The following is a 17400-nucleotide window of genomic DNA, read 5'->3' on the forward strand; positions in this document are numbered from 1 at the left end:
GTTCTATAAAGCTGCAGCATAACTTGTCAATTTTTAAACTCAATGCCCCGGGAAATGAAGGCAAGCATGCTGTATGCCTTCTTGACTGCCTTCTCCACCTGCGTTGCCATTTTCAGTGACCTGTGTACCTGTACACCCAGATCCCTTTGCCTATCAATACTCTTAAGGATTCTGCCATTTACTGTATGCCTGTGTTCTGACCAGAAACTCTGACTTTGACAGTCATATTGATCCAATACTAATGCACATTTTGGGATATACCAGTTTTACACACACACCACAGACTGTCGTACTGCAGTCTTGACCTGAATGCTCCAAGTTCGCCAAAATGGTCCTGCCTCTGCAGCCAGCGTTAATGGAGTTGGAACGAAATGTGCAACAATAATTGCTTTTATGTTGTGTTTGAGTCATGTTGGTGATGCCAGTTCCTGTTGCAAGGCGCATGGGTCTTGCACAGATGGTTGCAACTCAAAAGAAGACTTGTTACTGTTCATCAAGGTCAGAGGACTCTTTTAGGTCTTCTCGATATGAGCCTTGGAGGGTGCCAGAAAGTTTGCTTTCACGTTCAAGCCTGCTGCGCTGACCCACTATCAAGTCTTAGCATGAATGGTGCAAGCTCGTTTCACATAAAGGTGGCTGATAAGTGTACTGTGCAATATCTGGTGCACTGCAATGAGTGTGTGTATTGTAACAAGGTGTTCTTCACACTATACAGCAGAGTTGAAATGAGATGTTGATTTTGTTTATTGCAATTTGATGGATTAACAAAAGACAAACTCCCAGAGATAACTGAACCTGTCAGCAGTCACATTCTGTTGGCCCAGTAATGGCTTTGAGCAGGTACCTAACTCTGCTTCATTTTATTTTAATAGTTTTTAGCACAGCTGAAGATCATGGATTACAGTCTGTTAGTTGGCATCCATGACGTGGATCGTGCCGAGCAAGAAGAGATGGAAGTGGAAGAGAAAGGTGATGAAGAAGATTGTGAAAATGATGGAATGGGTCATCCCGTTGGCTCATATGGAACTCCACCAGACAGTCCTGGAAACATGTTGAATTTCCCACGAATCTTTGGACCAGGAGAGTTTGATCCAACAGTTGATGTATATGCCATAAAGAGCCAAGACAGTAAGTAGATTGTTCTGAAGTTACCATGTTTTAGTTTAAACATGTTTTGACACTTGATGCCATTATGGGAGCACCATCAGTACATGGACTGCAGTGATGACAGGGAAAGACGGCACGGTGGCACAGTGGCTAGCGCTGCTGCCTCACAGCACCAGGGACCCAGGTTGGATTCCCGGCCTCGGTTCACTGTCTGTGTGGAGTTTGCACATTCTCCCTGTGTCTGCGTGGGTTTCCTCCGGGTGCTCCAGTTTCCTCCAAAGATGTGCAGGTTAGGCAGGTTGGCCGTGCTAAGTTGCCCCTTAGTGTCAGGGGGACTAGCTAAGGAAAATGCCTGGGGTTATGGGAATAGGACCTGGGTGGAATTGTGGTCGGTGCAGACTCGATGGGCAGAATGGCCTCCTTCTGCACTATGACTTCCACCACTGCAAGGTAACTAATGAGAATTTACTATTGCCACCCAAATCCCAAGAAACACTTGGAAGAAAGGTTTCCCTGTTATTCTTTGAATAATGTTTCCATGTTATCAAAAAATAAATTATTACTGGAAAAGTATATACAAATACCGATTCTCAATGAATAATCAGGTATTTTACATGTTTTTGTAAGATTGTGAAATGTCTAAAAACATTTGTCAAGGAATGTCAGTGCTGGGAACGGAGCAGTGCCCTTTGGGGTTCCTTATAGGAATTAAAGGTCATGGTGAATGGGCGGGTAAGTGAAGCTGAGTCCACGAAAAGATCAGCCATGATCTTATTGAATGGCGGAGCAGGCTCGAGTTCTTATGTTCTTATTAGCACAAAGCAATCACAGATCAGGTATCATAGAATCCGTACAGTGCAGAAGAAGACTATTTGGCCCTTCGAGTCTGCACCGACTCTCTGACGCAGTATCTTACTCAGGCCCTATCCTTATAACCCCATACATGGCTAATCCCCCCAACCTACACATATTGAGTCACGAAGGGGCAATTTTAGCATGGCCAATCCACTTAACCTGCACAACTTTGGACTGTGGGAGGAAACCCACGCAGACACGGGGAGAACGTGCAAACTCCACACACAGTGCCCAAGCCGGGGAATCGAACCCGGGCCCCTGGCGCTGTGATGCAGCAGTGCTAACCACTGTGCCACCGTGCCATAGGGCACTGTGGGTGCATCTACACCAGGTGGACTGCAGCGGTTTAGGTCGGTGGTTCACCTCCACCTTCTCAAGGGCAGTTAGGGACAGGTTAAAAAAATGCTTGCCTGGCCAGGGATGACCATATTCAAGGAACGAATGAAAGGAAAGGCTAAGTGTAACATAGTGCTCCCTCTTTGTGTGCCTTAACCCCAACACTAGAATCCCAGACTCCGATACCTTGAGCCGGATTTTCATGTTAGATGTAGGTGGCGGGAATTAGAAAATTTCCTGGCTCAACAGACCCACTTCAAGATAAAGGTGCCTCGAAAGGTGCAATTCCCGTTCTGCGGAATGGGTGCGTGAGACACGTTTAATTCTTCGCTGTGCAAAGTTTGAGTGTTGGAAGGCAAGGACAGATAGATTTTTGAACAGTAAAGGAATTAAGGGTTATGGTGAGCGGGGTGGGTAAGTGGAGCTGAGTCCACGAAAAGATCAGCCATGATCTTATTGAATGGTGGAGCAGGCTCGAGGGGCCAGATGGCCTACTCCTGCTCCTAGGTCTTATGGAAGCAGGTGGAACTAGCACTGGTTTCATTTGGTGTAAAAGTAGATGAATTGTCATGTCCTTTTTTGCCTTTTTTCGTCTTTATTCTGTGGAAACTATACAAATGAATTGTATTGCTTTGACTCCACAATTGCATTTATGTTGGTCTTAAAATGCAGCTCAAACTCTCGGCTGCTCAATTTTTAATGTACCCTAAACCTCTGGAATTCTTTCCCTAAACCTCTCTGCCGCACTACCTGTCTCCAGCCTTAAGATATTGATTAAAACCTACCTGTTTGACTCAGCTTGTGGCCACCTGTCCTCATACCATCTTACCTGGCTTGGTGTCATTTTTGTTTGACAACGCTCCTGTGATGCACCTTTGGAAGTTTTACTCGGTAGAAAGTGGAATCTAAATGCAATTTGTTGCTAATTTTTTTTTTGCGATGGGGCCTGATTAAGAACAAGGTGATTTGGAATAGCCCACTTCATCCTAGCTTTGGCTGTTTAGCATTTTACACGTTTGTGGTATCACAGCTTAGCAGTGTGTGGCGTAAGTGTTAATTGAGGCTTATTGCTTCCAGCTGTACATTTGTTTTCATTGACTTTTATATGAGTTTGTTACATTTGGCAAGCAAAATGAGGTGCACTGTCAGAACTAATGGAAAATACTGTTTATCTCGGTCTTTTTGCCTACACTGTAATATCAGCAGTCACTGTGGGATATCAGGTCAAAGACAGTGGCAGGATTTGTTTGATGTTTGGTGCTGGAGGCCTGAGAATGGCTGCTGTCTAATATATCTCCTGCTTTGGAGTATATTGCTGTCCCTGAATCTGGGGGGGGGGGGGGGGGGGGGGGGGGGGGTGGGATGTGGAGGAAGGGTAGCAGAGCGGAGTTGAACATGATTTTTCAGACAATGGGTGCTCCTTGTATCGTGAGAGATTCCGTAAATTACAACTCACCCTTCAGTCTCGTAACAATATACATGATCTTAATTTAAATTATTGTCAGAATCGAAAAAGGAAAGCGACTCAATCCGCAGAGCGGCACGGTGGCGCAGTGGTTAGCGCTGTTGCCTCGAAGCACCGGGGATCCGGGTTAGATTCCCGGCTTGGGTCGCTGTCTGTGCGGAGACTGCACGTTCTCCCCGTGTCTTCGTGGGTTTCCTCCAGGTGCTCCAGTTTCCTCCTATAGTCAGAAAGACGTGTTGCTTAGATACATTGGCCATGCTAAATTCTCCCTCAGTGTACCTGAAATGGCGCAGGAGTGTGGCGTCTCAGGGATTTTCAAAGTAACTTCACTGCAGTGTTAATGTAATCACAGTAAGTAGAAGTCTCACAACACCAGGTTAAAGTCCAGCAGGTTTATTTGGTGGCACGAGCTTTCGGAGCAGTGGCACTCAGTGCCACCTGATCGTGTCAATGCACCTAACCAGCACGTCTTTCAAACTCAGTGAGTGCCACTCACCTGATGAAGGGGCAGTGCTCCGAAAGCTCATGCTACCAAATAAACCTGTTGAACTTTAACCTGGTGTTGTGAGACTTCTTACTGTGCCCACCCCAGTACAACGCCGGCATCTCCACATCGTGTTAATGTAATGTTTACTTGTGACACTAATAAATAAAACTAAAAACCTCAGATGCAAAGAGAGATTAACATTTTAACTAAGACTGGTGGAGTGGTTCTTGTTAAGGAACCATAGATCTTACTTTATGTTTTTCTTTCCGAACCGCAGTGGTCAGTTTCAGCATTTTGTTCATTTATTTCAGATTTCACCATTGGCGTTTTTCTTATCCATGATTTTAGAAGTTATAACCATTATTCAGATATTTTTAATGTTTTACTTTAAACCATTCCACCTGATCACTCTGCCATTGCAGTGTTGAGGGAGTGCTACAGCGTGCAGTGTCCCACCTGCCTGTTTCGGTGGTTGTGAAAGGTTCCACATGGCTTCAACCTTCACTGTCGCTGAGTCAAAATCCTGGAACTCCCTCCCTAACAGCACAGTGGTTGTACCTACACTGCAAGGACTGGACTACACGAAGGCAGCTCACCACCTCCTTCCTGAGGGCAATTAGGGGATGGGCAACAAATGTTGGCCTAGCCCAGGGATGCCTACATCCCGGGACCCAAATAAAACAAAATGGCTAAATTCAAATAAGAACAGGCTGTTGCCCCAGTGCCTCATTCTTCCCTCAGCCAGTTGATCATTCACCACAATGCTGGCTGTGGAATCTTGTTCTGCAGAAAGTTTGTAAGAATTGCTCCAGATTTGCCTAAAAAAGCAGCAAATGTGGCCTGATAACAAATAACCCGTATTGCGAGACATTTTCTCTATGATTCATAGGGAATCTCAGCAATCTGCTTAAAAGAAAACAAAGTTAAAATTTATTTATTTATCAGTCAGAAGTAAGGTTTACATTAACACTGCAATGAAGTTACTGTGAAATTCCCCTAGTCGCCACACTCCGGCGCCTGTTCGGGTCGAAGCACCCTAACCAGCACGTCTTTCAGACTGTGGGAGGAAACCGGAGCACCCGGAGGAAACCCACGCAGACACTGGGAGAACGTGGAAACTCCGCACAGACAGTGACCCGAGCCGGGAATCGAACCCGGGTCCCTGGCGCTGTGAGGCAGCTGTGCGAACCACTGTGCCACCGTGCCATCCTGCTGATTGAGTTGCTACGCATTTGTACGTTCTGACAAGGCAGAACAGTGATCGTAGTCGTTACATTGATGCTCATTGGTGCTCCCAGCCATTCACATAAAAAATTCTTCGTGAATGGGTTAAAAGGACAATTGGACAAAATATGTATTTGGGCAGAATAATGGAAAAAGAAATTTGATGCAGGCTAGTAAGTATTGAGGTTAGGAAGCGAAAATAGGTATTGTGTATATCCCATTGCACAGCATTGGAATAGTTTAAAGTTTATTTATTAGTGTCACAAGTAGGCTTACATCGACACTGCAATGAAGTTACTGTGAAACTCCCTTAGTCGCCACGCTCCGGTGCCTGTTCGGGGACACTGAGGGAGAATTTAGCATGGCCAATGCACCTAACCAGCACGCCTTTCGAACTGTGGGAGGAAACCGGAGCACCCGGTGGAAACCCATGCAGACACGGGGAGAACGTGCAGTCTCCACACAGACGGTCATCCAAGCCGGGAATCAAACCTAGGTGCCTGGGGCTGTGAGGCAGCAGTGCTAACCACTGTGCTGCCCATGTTGAGGAAAATAGTTGAGGATGATGCTGAAAAAAGCCTGAGGTATCTTTACAGACTCATCCATCCAGCACAGAACAGCATCAACAAAGCAAACTGAAGGTCAGACTGCATAGCTAAAACAGTGAAAGCAGATAGTGGTCAAAATATGTAATCCTACGTCAGACCATACGTCAGTAAATGTGTCCAATTCATGTTGCCAAGAAGCAAGGTAAATCATAGAATCCTACAGAGCAGAACGAGGCCATTTGGCCCATCGAGTATGCACTGACCACAATCCCACCAGATCCTATCCCCACGTATTTACCCCAGCTAGTCCCCCTGACACTAAGGGGCAATTTAGCATGGCCAATCCATCTAACCCGCACATCTTTGGACTGTGGGAGGAAATCGGAGCACCCGGAGGAAACCCATGCAGACACAGGGAGAATGTGCAGACTCCACACAGACGGTGACCCAAGCCGGGAATCGAACCCCGGTCCCTGGAGCTGTGAGGCAGCAGTGCTAACCACTGTGTCACTGTGTCGTCCACCTGCCGCCGAATGACATGCAGTGTAGACTCACATCGCTGGTCCCTAACGTTGTGTCTGAGTTATGAGGGAAGAATGGAGATAGTTGGGCTTTACAGGAGGGTTGGGAGTTCTCTTGTGGGAATATATAAAGTTATTAAGGGACTGGGTGAAGTAAATCCTGATTATTGCTTTAAATTAGAGTAGAACAAGGGGACACGGATTCAGATTTGTGAAAGGTCATTTTAGGACACATATCTCACTGATTAGACTTTATTGTGGAATAAGCTTCCAAGAAGAATGGTGATGCATAAAAGAACAACTTATATTTATCTGGTGAGTTTAACATAATGAAATCTTCCAAGGTGTGTTACAAAGCAAAATTAGACACTGAGCCACTTGCGCAGTGTCAGGGCAGGTGGGTAAAGGTTTGGACAAGGAGGTGGGTTTTAAAGGAAGAAAATGGGGTGGAGAAGTTTAGGGAGGGATTTCCAAAACTTCGGGCCCAGGCGGCTGAAAACATGGCCGCCCATAGCGCAGCAATTCACCCTGGGGATGCTCGCGGACCAGAATTAGTTGAGCGCAGATATCTCGGAGGATTTGAGGGGGGTGGTGAAGGAGATTGCAGAGATGGGGAGGGAAGAGACCATGAAAGGATTTGCCAAAAAAAGGATGAGAATTTTAAAATCAAGGTGTTTCTTGGTGAGAACCAATGTTGGTCAGTGAACACCAGGCTGGTGAGAGTTAGGACCCATGCACCAGAGTTTTGGGTGACCTCAAGTTATGGAGGATGGAAGGCGAGAGACCAGCCAACAGTGCGTTGGAAATTTTGACTGAATATAACCAAGGCGTGGATGAAGATTTCAGCGGCAGTTAAATTGAGACAAGGCCAACATCCGGTGATATTATGGAGGTGGAAATAGGCTGGAAACATTTAAGAGCTGGTTGAGTGTCACAGTGAGAGAGCATTAAGGATGCTTCTGCACGAATTAAAATTTGTTGAATGGTCTTGGTGAGGGATACTTCATTAAGGTATGATGAGGGCTATCACAGCGGGGTGGCTAAGACACTAGATTGACAATCTGGAAGTTCCGAGTTCAACCATAAGAAACTGTGAAATAAAAATTGAGGCATGGTGGCACAGTAATTAGCACTGCTGCTTCACAGCGCCAGGGACCTGGGTTCGATTCCCGGCTTGGGTCTCCGTCTGTGCGGAGTTTGCACATTCTCCCTGTGTCTGCGTGGGTTTCCTCCGGGTGCTCCGGTTTCCCCCCACAGTTCAAAGATGTGCTCGTTAGGTGGATTGGCCATGCTAAGTTGCTCCTTGGTGTTAGAGGGACTAGCTAGGGTAAATGCATGGGGTTGTTGGGTTAGGGATTGTGGTCGGTGCAGACTCAATGGGCCGAATGGCCTCCTCCTGCACTGTAGGGATTCTATGATTTGGTAAAATTCTGCTGAAAGCTGTCGGATTGCTGACCCTGTGTGAGTGAACTTGCTCCCCTACGCAGTCTTCCTCAATGCGAGTCCAGCAGCCAATCCTTAATGTGTGCTGAAGGGGGCCGAATGAACCACTCCATTTAAAAATCAGTTGCTTGAAGAAATAAAAGGCTCTCATCTCAACAACGATTTTTTTTTAAATAAACGAGAACCAGACAACATGTCTGAGCACAATGTGTGGCACAGTAATTAGAAACCCATGAAGGGTAGCAGGTGGACCTGACGATTCTGCAGTCGCTAATGGAGATGCAGTTGGTAACGAGCTTATTCGGGGAGTCATTAACAACTGGACAAATAACATGATTGGTTAAAATTAAGTAAAATGGGTCATTTTAATTTGAACATCTGTAAGCCAGATGCTCCGTCTCTCGTTCTTGTTTCAAAAGATTGGGTTTAAATTGAATAAAGCTATTTGGAAAATTATAAGTTCAGAGTCGAACACGGTACAACCTCCCTAAAAGGGTGACCTTTGGGAGTAGTTATAGATGGGTGGTCTCTGATACAGGGCTTACATCAGAAACAATCATCTGCTGATTGGTTATCACTGCGATCTGCTGCTCTTGTGTTGTATTTTAAAGTTTTATAAGAATCCGTTTCCTCGGTTATGTTAATATGTTGGTTATTTTTAAATATCTGTTTACAATATTTGTGTTTCCCTGCTGACGTGTTTAAGCTCCTTTTGTTATTGTGTAAAGTGAGTGTGTGGTTTTAAAAAGTGCAGGCATTATTTGATAGTCCCCTACTTATTTTACTTACAGTTTGACTCAGTTGACAGTATTGTTGGTTCTTCGCCACAGAGCCAGTCTGGCACAGAAGGAGGCCATTCAGCCCATTGCACCCATGCTGGCTCTCCAGAGAGCAATCCAATCAGTCTCATTCCCCTGCTCTACCCCTGTTTCCCCTCAAATGCCCACCCAATTTCCTTTTGAAGTGATAGATCATCTTCAAGTTCCAGGTCATGGCACTCATAGAATCATAGAATCCCTGCACTGCGAAAGGAGACCATTCGGCCCATCGAGTCTGCACCAACAACAATCCCACCCACGCTCTTTACCCTTAACCGCACGTAGTTACCCTGCTAATCACCCTGACGCTAAGGGGAAATTTCTTTTGGCATAGGCAATCCACCTAACCCGCACATCTGCGGACTGTGGGAGGCAACCGGAGTAAACCCACCCAGACACGGGGAGAACGTGCAGACTCCACACACACACAGTAACCCAAGGCCAGAATTGAATCCAGGTCCCTGGCGCTGTGGGGTAGCAGTGCTAACCACTTACTGCGTTTTAAAAATCTTCCTTATTAAACCCCCCGCCCCCCCGCCCCCCCCCCCGGGCATCTCTTGTCCCCCAGTCCTTGTACCATCAGCCAATGAGAACAGCTTTTCTTTGCCTATCTCTTAATACTGTACACCCCTATCAAATCTCCCCTCAACCTCCTCTGTTCCAAGGAGATGATGTAATGTTATAATTAAGATGGGAACAGGGATTGAGTACTAATCCGGTTGAAAAGGGCACTTTAAATCAAGGAAGTGTGAGAATAATTTATCTAGTTAGCCAGTAGAGGGTGGAATTTGCTATGCATTTTAGCTCTAACATCCAGGCCGGGTGACCAGCCTGAGCTCGGCGATCTGCAATTTGTTTTGACATTACAAACAGCTGCACAATAAGGAAGGGATTGTTACAACTCTGGTTCTGCTACAGTGTGTGGATTGTTTTGGTTTTGTTTTTAAATTTTTACAAGACAGAGGCTTTTGGACCGGACTATCTCATTGCCATGGCGCGCCAGTGTAATTACTAATGATGCAGGCAGGATTGTCATGGCAATGCCTGGAAACACTAATCTGATTGACCATCGTCACAGAAATTGTGGTTAGCCAATTAGACAATGCATTTGAATTACATGCATCACACTGGCTGTTCTGTTCCGTCTCCCACTGCCACCCACCCGGGTCTGAGAGAATTGCATGAGTGTTCTGCAAATGTAAGTAAGCAAAGTGACTGTGCGGCAAACTGCCTGAAGAAATGTGTGTGTATTCGAGTGCTGCTTTCATAACTGCATTGTAATAGTCTCATTCTCTAATGTCAGTCACACTGGCTAATTTTCCAGATGCCCCAAGAAAGGAAGTTTTCTTTATGGCAATAATTGACATTTTAACTCACTACGATGCAAAGAAGAAAGCTGCCCATGCTGCCAAAACAGTCAAACATGGGGTAAGTACATCAGAGACGTGACAACTAAATCTGAATGCTTTGTGGGAGAGGGTGCATTTAGAGGGGGTTAGGAGCACTTTGGAACACCAGGTTATGTTTACTATTCTCTTTGCAGTGTTAACGGTACAGCACGCAGTGGGGGAGGGGGGGGGACATGAAGAAAGCCATTCGATAAATGCAAATTACTGCGGATGCTGGAATCTGAAACCAAAAGAGAAAACACTGGAAAATCTCAGCAGGTCTGGCAGCATCTGTAAGGAGAGAAAAGAGCTGACGTTTCGATTCCAGATGACCCTTTGTCAAAGCCTTTGTCGGAGCTTTGACAAAGGGTCATGTGGACGCGAAACGTCAGCTCTTTTCTCTCCTTACAGATGCTGCCAGACCCGCTGAGACTTTGCAGCGTTTTCTCTTTTGGGAAGAAAGCCATTCGTCAGCTTGTCACTGTGTGCCAAGTGTCAGTTTGACTCGGTGGGTAGCATTCTCACCTCTTGGTTGTGAGTTCAAGGCTCACTCCAGAGGCTTCAGCATATTGTCCAGGCTACCACTTGGGTAAAATACTGAGGGAGTTCTGCACTGTCAATGGTTTTGCCTTTCAGCTGAGGTGTCAATATCATTGAGGTTTACAGACATAGAGGTTTACAGCGTGGAAACAGGCCCTGCGGCCCAACTTGTCCATGCCGCCCTTTTTTTTAAACCCCTAAGCTAGTCCCAATTGCCCGCATTTGGCCCATATCCCTCTATACCCATCGTACCCATGTAACTGTCTAAATGCTTTTTAAAAGACAAAATTGTACCCGCCGCTACTACTACCTCTGGCAGCTTGTTCCAGAGGTAATCACGCTAATGACATGCAAGGAATATCCACGCAATTATTCCTGTAGGAGCTGAGTTCAAATCCAGTCTCGCATATTAGCGGAGAATTATTAAATACTGGAGGATTATTAAGTGCTTAGCTCTGCATGCTGTTACCAATGCTTTCTATATCTTAGTCACTCTTTCCCTGCACTCTTTTTTCACTTAATGTTTCAGTTGTTCTTTCCCTCACGCTCTTTCTTCTGTGTCTCATTCTCAAATGCTTTCTTTCTCCATTATTTTCTCTCACTGTCTCAATCACTCTTTAGAACACTGGTGATTGAGAGAGTGGATGTTTGAGGTATAGTAGGCTTGTGCATCAAGAACGGTCAAAATGTGAGTTTGAACGTTTTCCCCATGTCTGCATGAGTTTCCTCCAGGTGCTCCGGTTTCCTTCCGCAGTCCAAAGATGTGCAGGTTAGGTGGATTGGTCATACTAAATTGCCCCTTCGTGTCTAAAGATGTGTAGGTTAGATGAATCGGACGTGATTAAATGTGTGGGGTTACAGGGATAGGGCAGCAGAGAGACGGTGCAGACTCGATGGACCAAATGGCCTCTTCTGCACTGTAGAGATTCTCTGAACCATGTCTGGGGAGCCTCACTGTCGGTATGATCAGGGGAGACAAGAAAAAAACCAATTTATTTTAGTTTGTGTAGTGCTGTAACTGCCTGTTAGAACGGCCCGGCCTTGTCTTTGTTTCAGAGTGCGTTTCTAATATATTAACATCCAATTGATATTTTTCTTCCCGCATTTTAGATGTGCATAATAATGCGTATTTCAAATTAGGATGGAAAGGGTGCGGCCACATTACATTGTAACTTGATTAGAGGGTTGATAATTGCACTATTGTTCTATTAAAGGAGCAGGATTACACAATTGCAAATTTCACAGCAAGTATCAGGTCAGAAAAACATTTCTTTTTAATTTAGTGCATTACCGTATAAAGAGAATGTTGAGGGAATCTAATCTAATTATACACACATTGAGGATTACCAGTCCCATAGCTATTGAGTCAGCCACTAAGTTTATGCTTTTCCATTCCTGTTTTTTGTGTAACTTAGAGGAAGCTTTGCTGCCGTTCAGTAATTTTGAAGAGATGGGGGTAAAAGAGTGTCCACGTGGATGTCTCTTGGGGAGGCGATGGCCGAGAGGTATCATCTCTGGACTATTAATCCAGCAACTGAGCGAATGTTCTGGGGACGCGGGTTCGAATCCCGCCACGGCAGATGGTGGAATTTGAATTCAATAAAAAATATCTGGAATTAAGAATCTACTGATGACCGTGAAACCATTGTCGATTGTCGGAAAAACCCATCTGGTTCACTAATGTCATTCAGGGAAGGAAATCTGCCGTCCTTACCCGATCTGGCCTACATGTGACTTCAGATCCACAGCAATGTGATTGACTCTCAATTGCCCTCGGGCAACTAGGGATGGGCAATAAATGCTGGCCAGCCAGTGACAGCCATGTCCCATGAATGAATGAAAGATGTGAATCAGACTGGGCTAATCTGTGATTCTTTACACAGATTCATTAGCACATTTAATGCTCATTGGCTAGCCTCATTCATGAAGAATGAGAAACCAAAGCCTACTGGATCCTGGGGAAACTGAACCACAGCATGAGTCAATACCCTTAAGGGGAGAAAATTGGAGAGTAGAGGTGAGGGAGAATTATATTTGGGGGAAGGGTGAATAAGTTTGATTAGATTTATTATTGTCACCTGTATTGGGATACAGTGAAAAGTTTTGTTTCTTGTGCACCATACGGACAAAGCATACCGTTCATAGAGTACATAGGGGAGAAGGAAAGGAGAGGGTGCAGAATGTAGTGTTCCAGTCATAGCTAGGATGCAGAGAAAGGCCAACTTAATGTGAGGTAGGTCTATTCAAAAGTCTGATGGCAGCAGGGAAGAAGCTGTTCTTGAGTCAGTTGATACGTGACCTCAGATTTTTGTATCTTTTTCCCGACGGAAGAAGGTGGAAGAGAGAATGTCCGGGGTGCATGGGATCCTTGATTATGCCGGCTGCTTTTCCAAGGCAGTGGGAAGTATAGACAAGAGTCACTGGATGAGAGGCTGGTTTGCGTGATGCACTGGATTATGGTCATAACGCTTTGTTTCTAAAGTAAAATTTATTTATTAGTGTCACAAGTAAGGCTTACATTAACACTGCAATGAAATAACTGTGAAATTTCCCTAGTCGCCACACTCTGTTAGGGTCAATGCACCTAACCTTGCGGTCTTGGTCAGAGCAGGGGCCATACCAATCTGTAATACATCTGGAAAGGATGCTTTCTACGGCGATTTAAATGATCAAGTATGATTAATTTTTTTGTTTTCTACTAGTTACAGTTTCTTGAGAAGGGAAAGACGGCATTTTACTTCTCAATGTCTTCTGTTTGCTAGCCACGGTTTTTCAACTCTTAGATTAACGCCTTGTTTTTGTGTGTCTTGCAGGCTGGTGCCGAGATCTCCACAGTTAACCCTGAACAGTACTCGAAGCGTTTCTTAGAATTTATGTCTAACATCATAACATAGAGCACCTGCAGACACACATGACACGCACAACAAGAGACTACCAATGAGTAGTGAATGCAGGAACATGGAAACTGAGGACACTGTAGTGGTGCGTGCAGTATTCAATGTGCAGAGACTAATCTCCAAAATACATCCTTTGGAAACAAAACGACAAAAACACAACAAAAAAAAAAGATACTTACTGGCAAATCTGCATTGCCTCAAAATGTTGTATTGCTCTTGAAGTTTTCCCTGCCATGTATTCTGAATGTGTCCTTACTGGCGGTAGCTTCAGTGGCACTCCGTTAGCCATGATGAGACATACTGTACGATCTTAAAACCGGAAGGTGTGGGCACTTGCACAGAGTGAAGGACGACGGGCACTTTGACAATGGCGAGAATCTTTTTTTTTAAACGATTCATATATTGTCCTAACGGAGCAAAGGCACGGAATGTTTGCGTGAATCTTTGTGACGCTGCACTCATCCCAACCCTGGTTACGCCATTACTGGACCTTTGCCATGCTGTTTCTCAAATGTTTTAAGTTGCCATATTGTCTAATCGCAAAAAAAAACGGACTTTAGCAATGTTATCAATACACCAACGCAACTATATATAAGCTATTGTTTGTTGAGGGTGGGGGTGGGTGGGAGGGGGGGGGGGGGGGGGGGGGCGGGGAGGGTGAAATGTTTACCAAAACCAAGATTTACAATAGGATGCCACATATTCAGATTTCTTGAGCCTGCATCTGGCTATGCAGTCTGTGGAGTGGCCACCAGTTCACCAGATGTGTTTTGGGTAAATCGATTGGCTTTGTGGCATTCCTAATGTATTCTAAACGTTTACTATTTTTTTTTGTTACTTGGCAGGAGGGCTCGCGTTTACTTTGATGTGAGCTTTTTGGCTTTTTAAGAGAGTACAGTCTGTAATTGTGCTTTAAGCTAATTTTTATTTGGACGATGTGTCATTCTGTTTGCTAGGTCAATAGACATCAGTAAAAAAGTGATTTTTTTTTTAAAAAAGAGCTAACTCCTTTGTAAGGGACTGTTTTTAAAAGACTCCAATTCTTTTGACAAAGTATTGCTATTCGCTGTTGAATCTGATGTTACAAAGAGGTAGTTGTGACAATAATGTTACTTGGTAGTGTTTTTGTAAAACTACCTGATTGTCAACTTTTGAATCCTTAACAAGCCTGAAATATTACAAAAATGCCGTGGCAATATCATGCTGTTTTAGTTAACAAGAATGTTCTGGATATATGAAAACAAAACATGCTGACAGCAAGCATCAAATGTGAACTATTTGATTTGGTTGCTTGCGGAAACCATAGAAGGAATTGATTGGCACTTTAACCCTTTAAATAACAGAATTTCATGTATGCTGGTAATTATGTGTAGCATAACAGATATTAAAGGAGGGATACTGAAGGTGAGCTTAGTCTGCACTTGGTGGTGACTAAGCGATCACTTATAGATTTGTACATGTGTAAAACCAATGAAGAGACCGCAAATTAATGTTTGAACCCTCACTAACCTGTTATTTTCTATGGACTGTTGTAATACGTAATCCTTCTTTACTAAAAGGACAGTGGCCATTTTATTAAGCGATCAGGCAAGTTTATAATTGAGAACAGGAGACGTAGGATGTTAGAGGTGCAAAGATTACGGGAGATGAATGGGAATGCACCTTCTGACACCCTATGTTGCTGGCAAAAAAAAAATGTACAATTCATTGCACTGTGTATGTTATGATAGAGATTCTAGTGCAGCTGTAGCTAACTCGAAATTGTAAAGGATGACAAAAAGGAACATTAAAATTACTGTCTAAATTGAGTTGCATCAGGGTAAGTGCACATCTGATCCGAGCTTTGATTTTCAGAGTACCAAATATTTTTTTTTGTTTTCACTTATGTAGAGTTCCTGATGCAGGCATAACACCTGTGTACAATCATAACTCGTGCATGAAATGCTTTCATTGAACAACAGCTCATATTCTTCAGTCCAGCCGATTACCGCCTGTCTGTTAATTTCTTAGGTTCTATTTAGACAATTTGAAGGAAGGTTATTTTCATGGTGTTTTCTATGAGTGATCATACAATGCATCAGTGCTGATGTGGGGGCATTGCTGTTAACTTCTAAAAATTGGCAGTATGAGCATTTTTAAAAACCTTCCCCTCCCCAACTCCACTCTCACAGGAGAAAATTCCCACAAATAGTAGCTGATCTCCAAACAGACCATACCTTATTCAAGCAGACCACGTGCAAGGTTGGATGATGACTAAGAGCAGGTTGTTTGGCCATGAATACAATGTCCATCCGTGGGTACTTTCTGGGAGTGGCCGCCTCTCAAAAGTTTTCATTCCAACTGATCTACTAGATTGAAGGCCAATTTTAGTATCTTTTCCATTCCTACCAATGTTGAAGCCAACTGTCCATAGGTTGGACTGCCCGGATCTGCATGGCTTTGTTCCACCTTGCACAAAGTTTCTACTCATGAATGATAAATGCTTTTGCCTTACTTTTACAGGGCCAGAATCACGTTTCTTGGCAAGTCAGGAAGTTCAACATCCTGGGGGTTACCATTGACCGGAAACTGAACTGGACTAGCCATATAAATATCGTGGCTCCCAGAACAGGTCAAAGGCTAATCCTGCAATGAGTAACTCCACCTCCTGACTCCCCAAAACCTGTCCATAGTCTACGAGGCACAGGTCAGGATATAGTGGAAAACTCTCCACTTGCCTGCATGAGTGCAACTCCAACAACGCTCAAGAAGCTCAACACTATCCAAGACAAAGCTTGATTGCTACCCCTTCCACAAACATTCAATCTATCCACAGTGGCAGCAGTGTACGCCATCTACAAGATGTAATACAGGAAGATTCCTTAGGCAACACTTCCCAAACCCATGACTACTACCATCTAGAACAAGAGCAGCAGATACCTGGGAATGCCACCACCTGAAAGATCCCCTCCAAGCCATCCTGACTTGGAAATATATCACCGTTCCTTCAGTATCATTGGGTCAAAATCCTGGAACTTCCTAACAGTGTTGTGGGTGTACCTACACCTCACACTGCAGCAGTTCAACTAGGAATGGGCAATGAATGCAACACCCACATCCCATTAATCAATTTAAAATTTTCCACATTTCCTGTCAGTTTTCTTAAATATATCTGATACAATCTCACCTCATTTTGTCCTTGCACCAAGTTTTTTTTTTCAGATGTTTAAAAGAAGTCCTCATGCCATCATCGAGGAAATCAAAGATCTTGTGATTGGGACCTGAAAACAAGAGGGACTAACCAGCTTCTGTTGGTGGTACATCTTACTCAACACCATCAAAGTAGTCGCAACCCATGTAGAATTTTCCTTTGGATTCAGATGCAACACACACATTCACATTTGAACCTTGCCTGTTCCCTACTGGAAATTATCAGCAAAGTGCAAGAGTTTTGGTTAGACAAGTTATGCATTTATCAGAGTTTGACTGTAATAATTTGTAATGCTGTGTTTGGGAGTCATGGTGATGCAGTGTTTAATCTCGCTGCAATAATACCAAAGCTTACAAATAAAAAAACATGTTTTTGTAAAAACGCGCTGGTCCAATTGGATAATGGTTAACTCTCCCAACATCAGTCATCACTCAGCCAGCCAAGTACAACTGGATCAGATCTCATTACAGTGCAATTCTGAGGTGTGGTCAGTGGATCCCATGAGAACAAAGAACAATACAGGAACAGGCCCTTCGGCCCTCCAAGCCCGTGCCGCTCCCTGGTCCAAACTAGACCACTCC

General features: G+C 44.3%; 1 protein-coding gene across 4 annotated transcripts in view; it reads left to right on the forward strand.

Annotated features, from left to right (window-relative positions):
- The window catches only part of LOC144500756 (phosphatidylinositol 5-phosphate 4-kinase type-2 beta-like), a 115161-nt gene extending 100991 nt beyond the window's left edge, over window positions 1-14170 (forward strand). For 2 of the 4 annotated variants that reach the window (XM_078224155.1, XM_078224157.1), the window contains 3 exons: window positions 873-1128; window positions 10129-10232; window positions 13546-13766. In XM_078224155.1, the coding sequence (XP_078080281.1) occupies window positions 873-1128; window positions 10129-10232; window positions 13546-13626 (441 nt within the window). In that variant the 3' untranslated portion in view covers window positions 13627-13766. Of the gene's footprint in view, window positions 1-872; window positions 1129-10107; window positions 10233-13545 lie in introns of all 4 variants that reach the window. The other 2 variants (XM_078224156.1, XM_078224153.1) reach the window with 2 other exon arrangements.
- Window positions 14171-17400: the final 3230 nt, after the last annotated feature.

This window comes from Mustelus asterias, chromosome 11 (genome assembly GCF_964213995.1).
Source record: "Mustelus asterias chromosome 11, sMusAst1.hap1.1, whole genome shotgun sequence".
NCBI classification, from domain to species: Eukaryota; Metazoa; Chordata; class Chondrichthyes; order Carcharhiniformes; family Triakidae; genus Mustelus; species Mustelus asterias.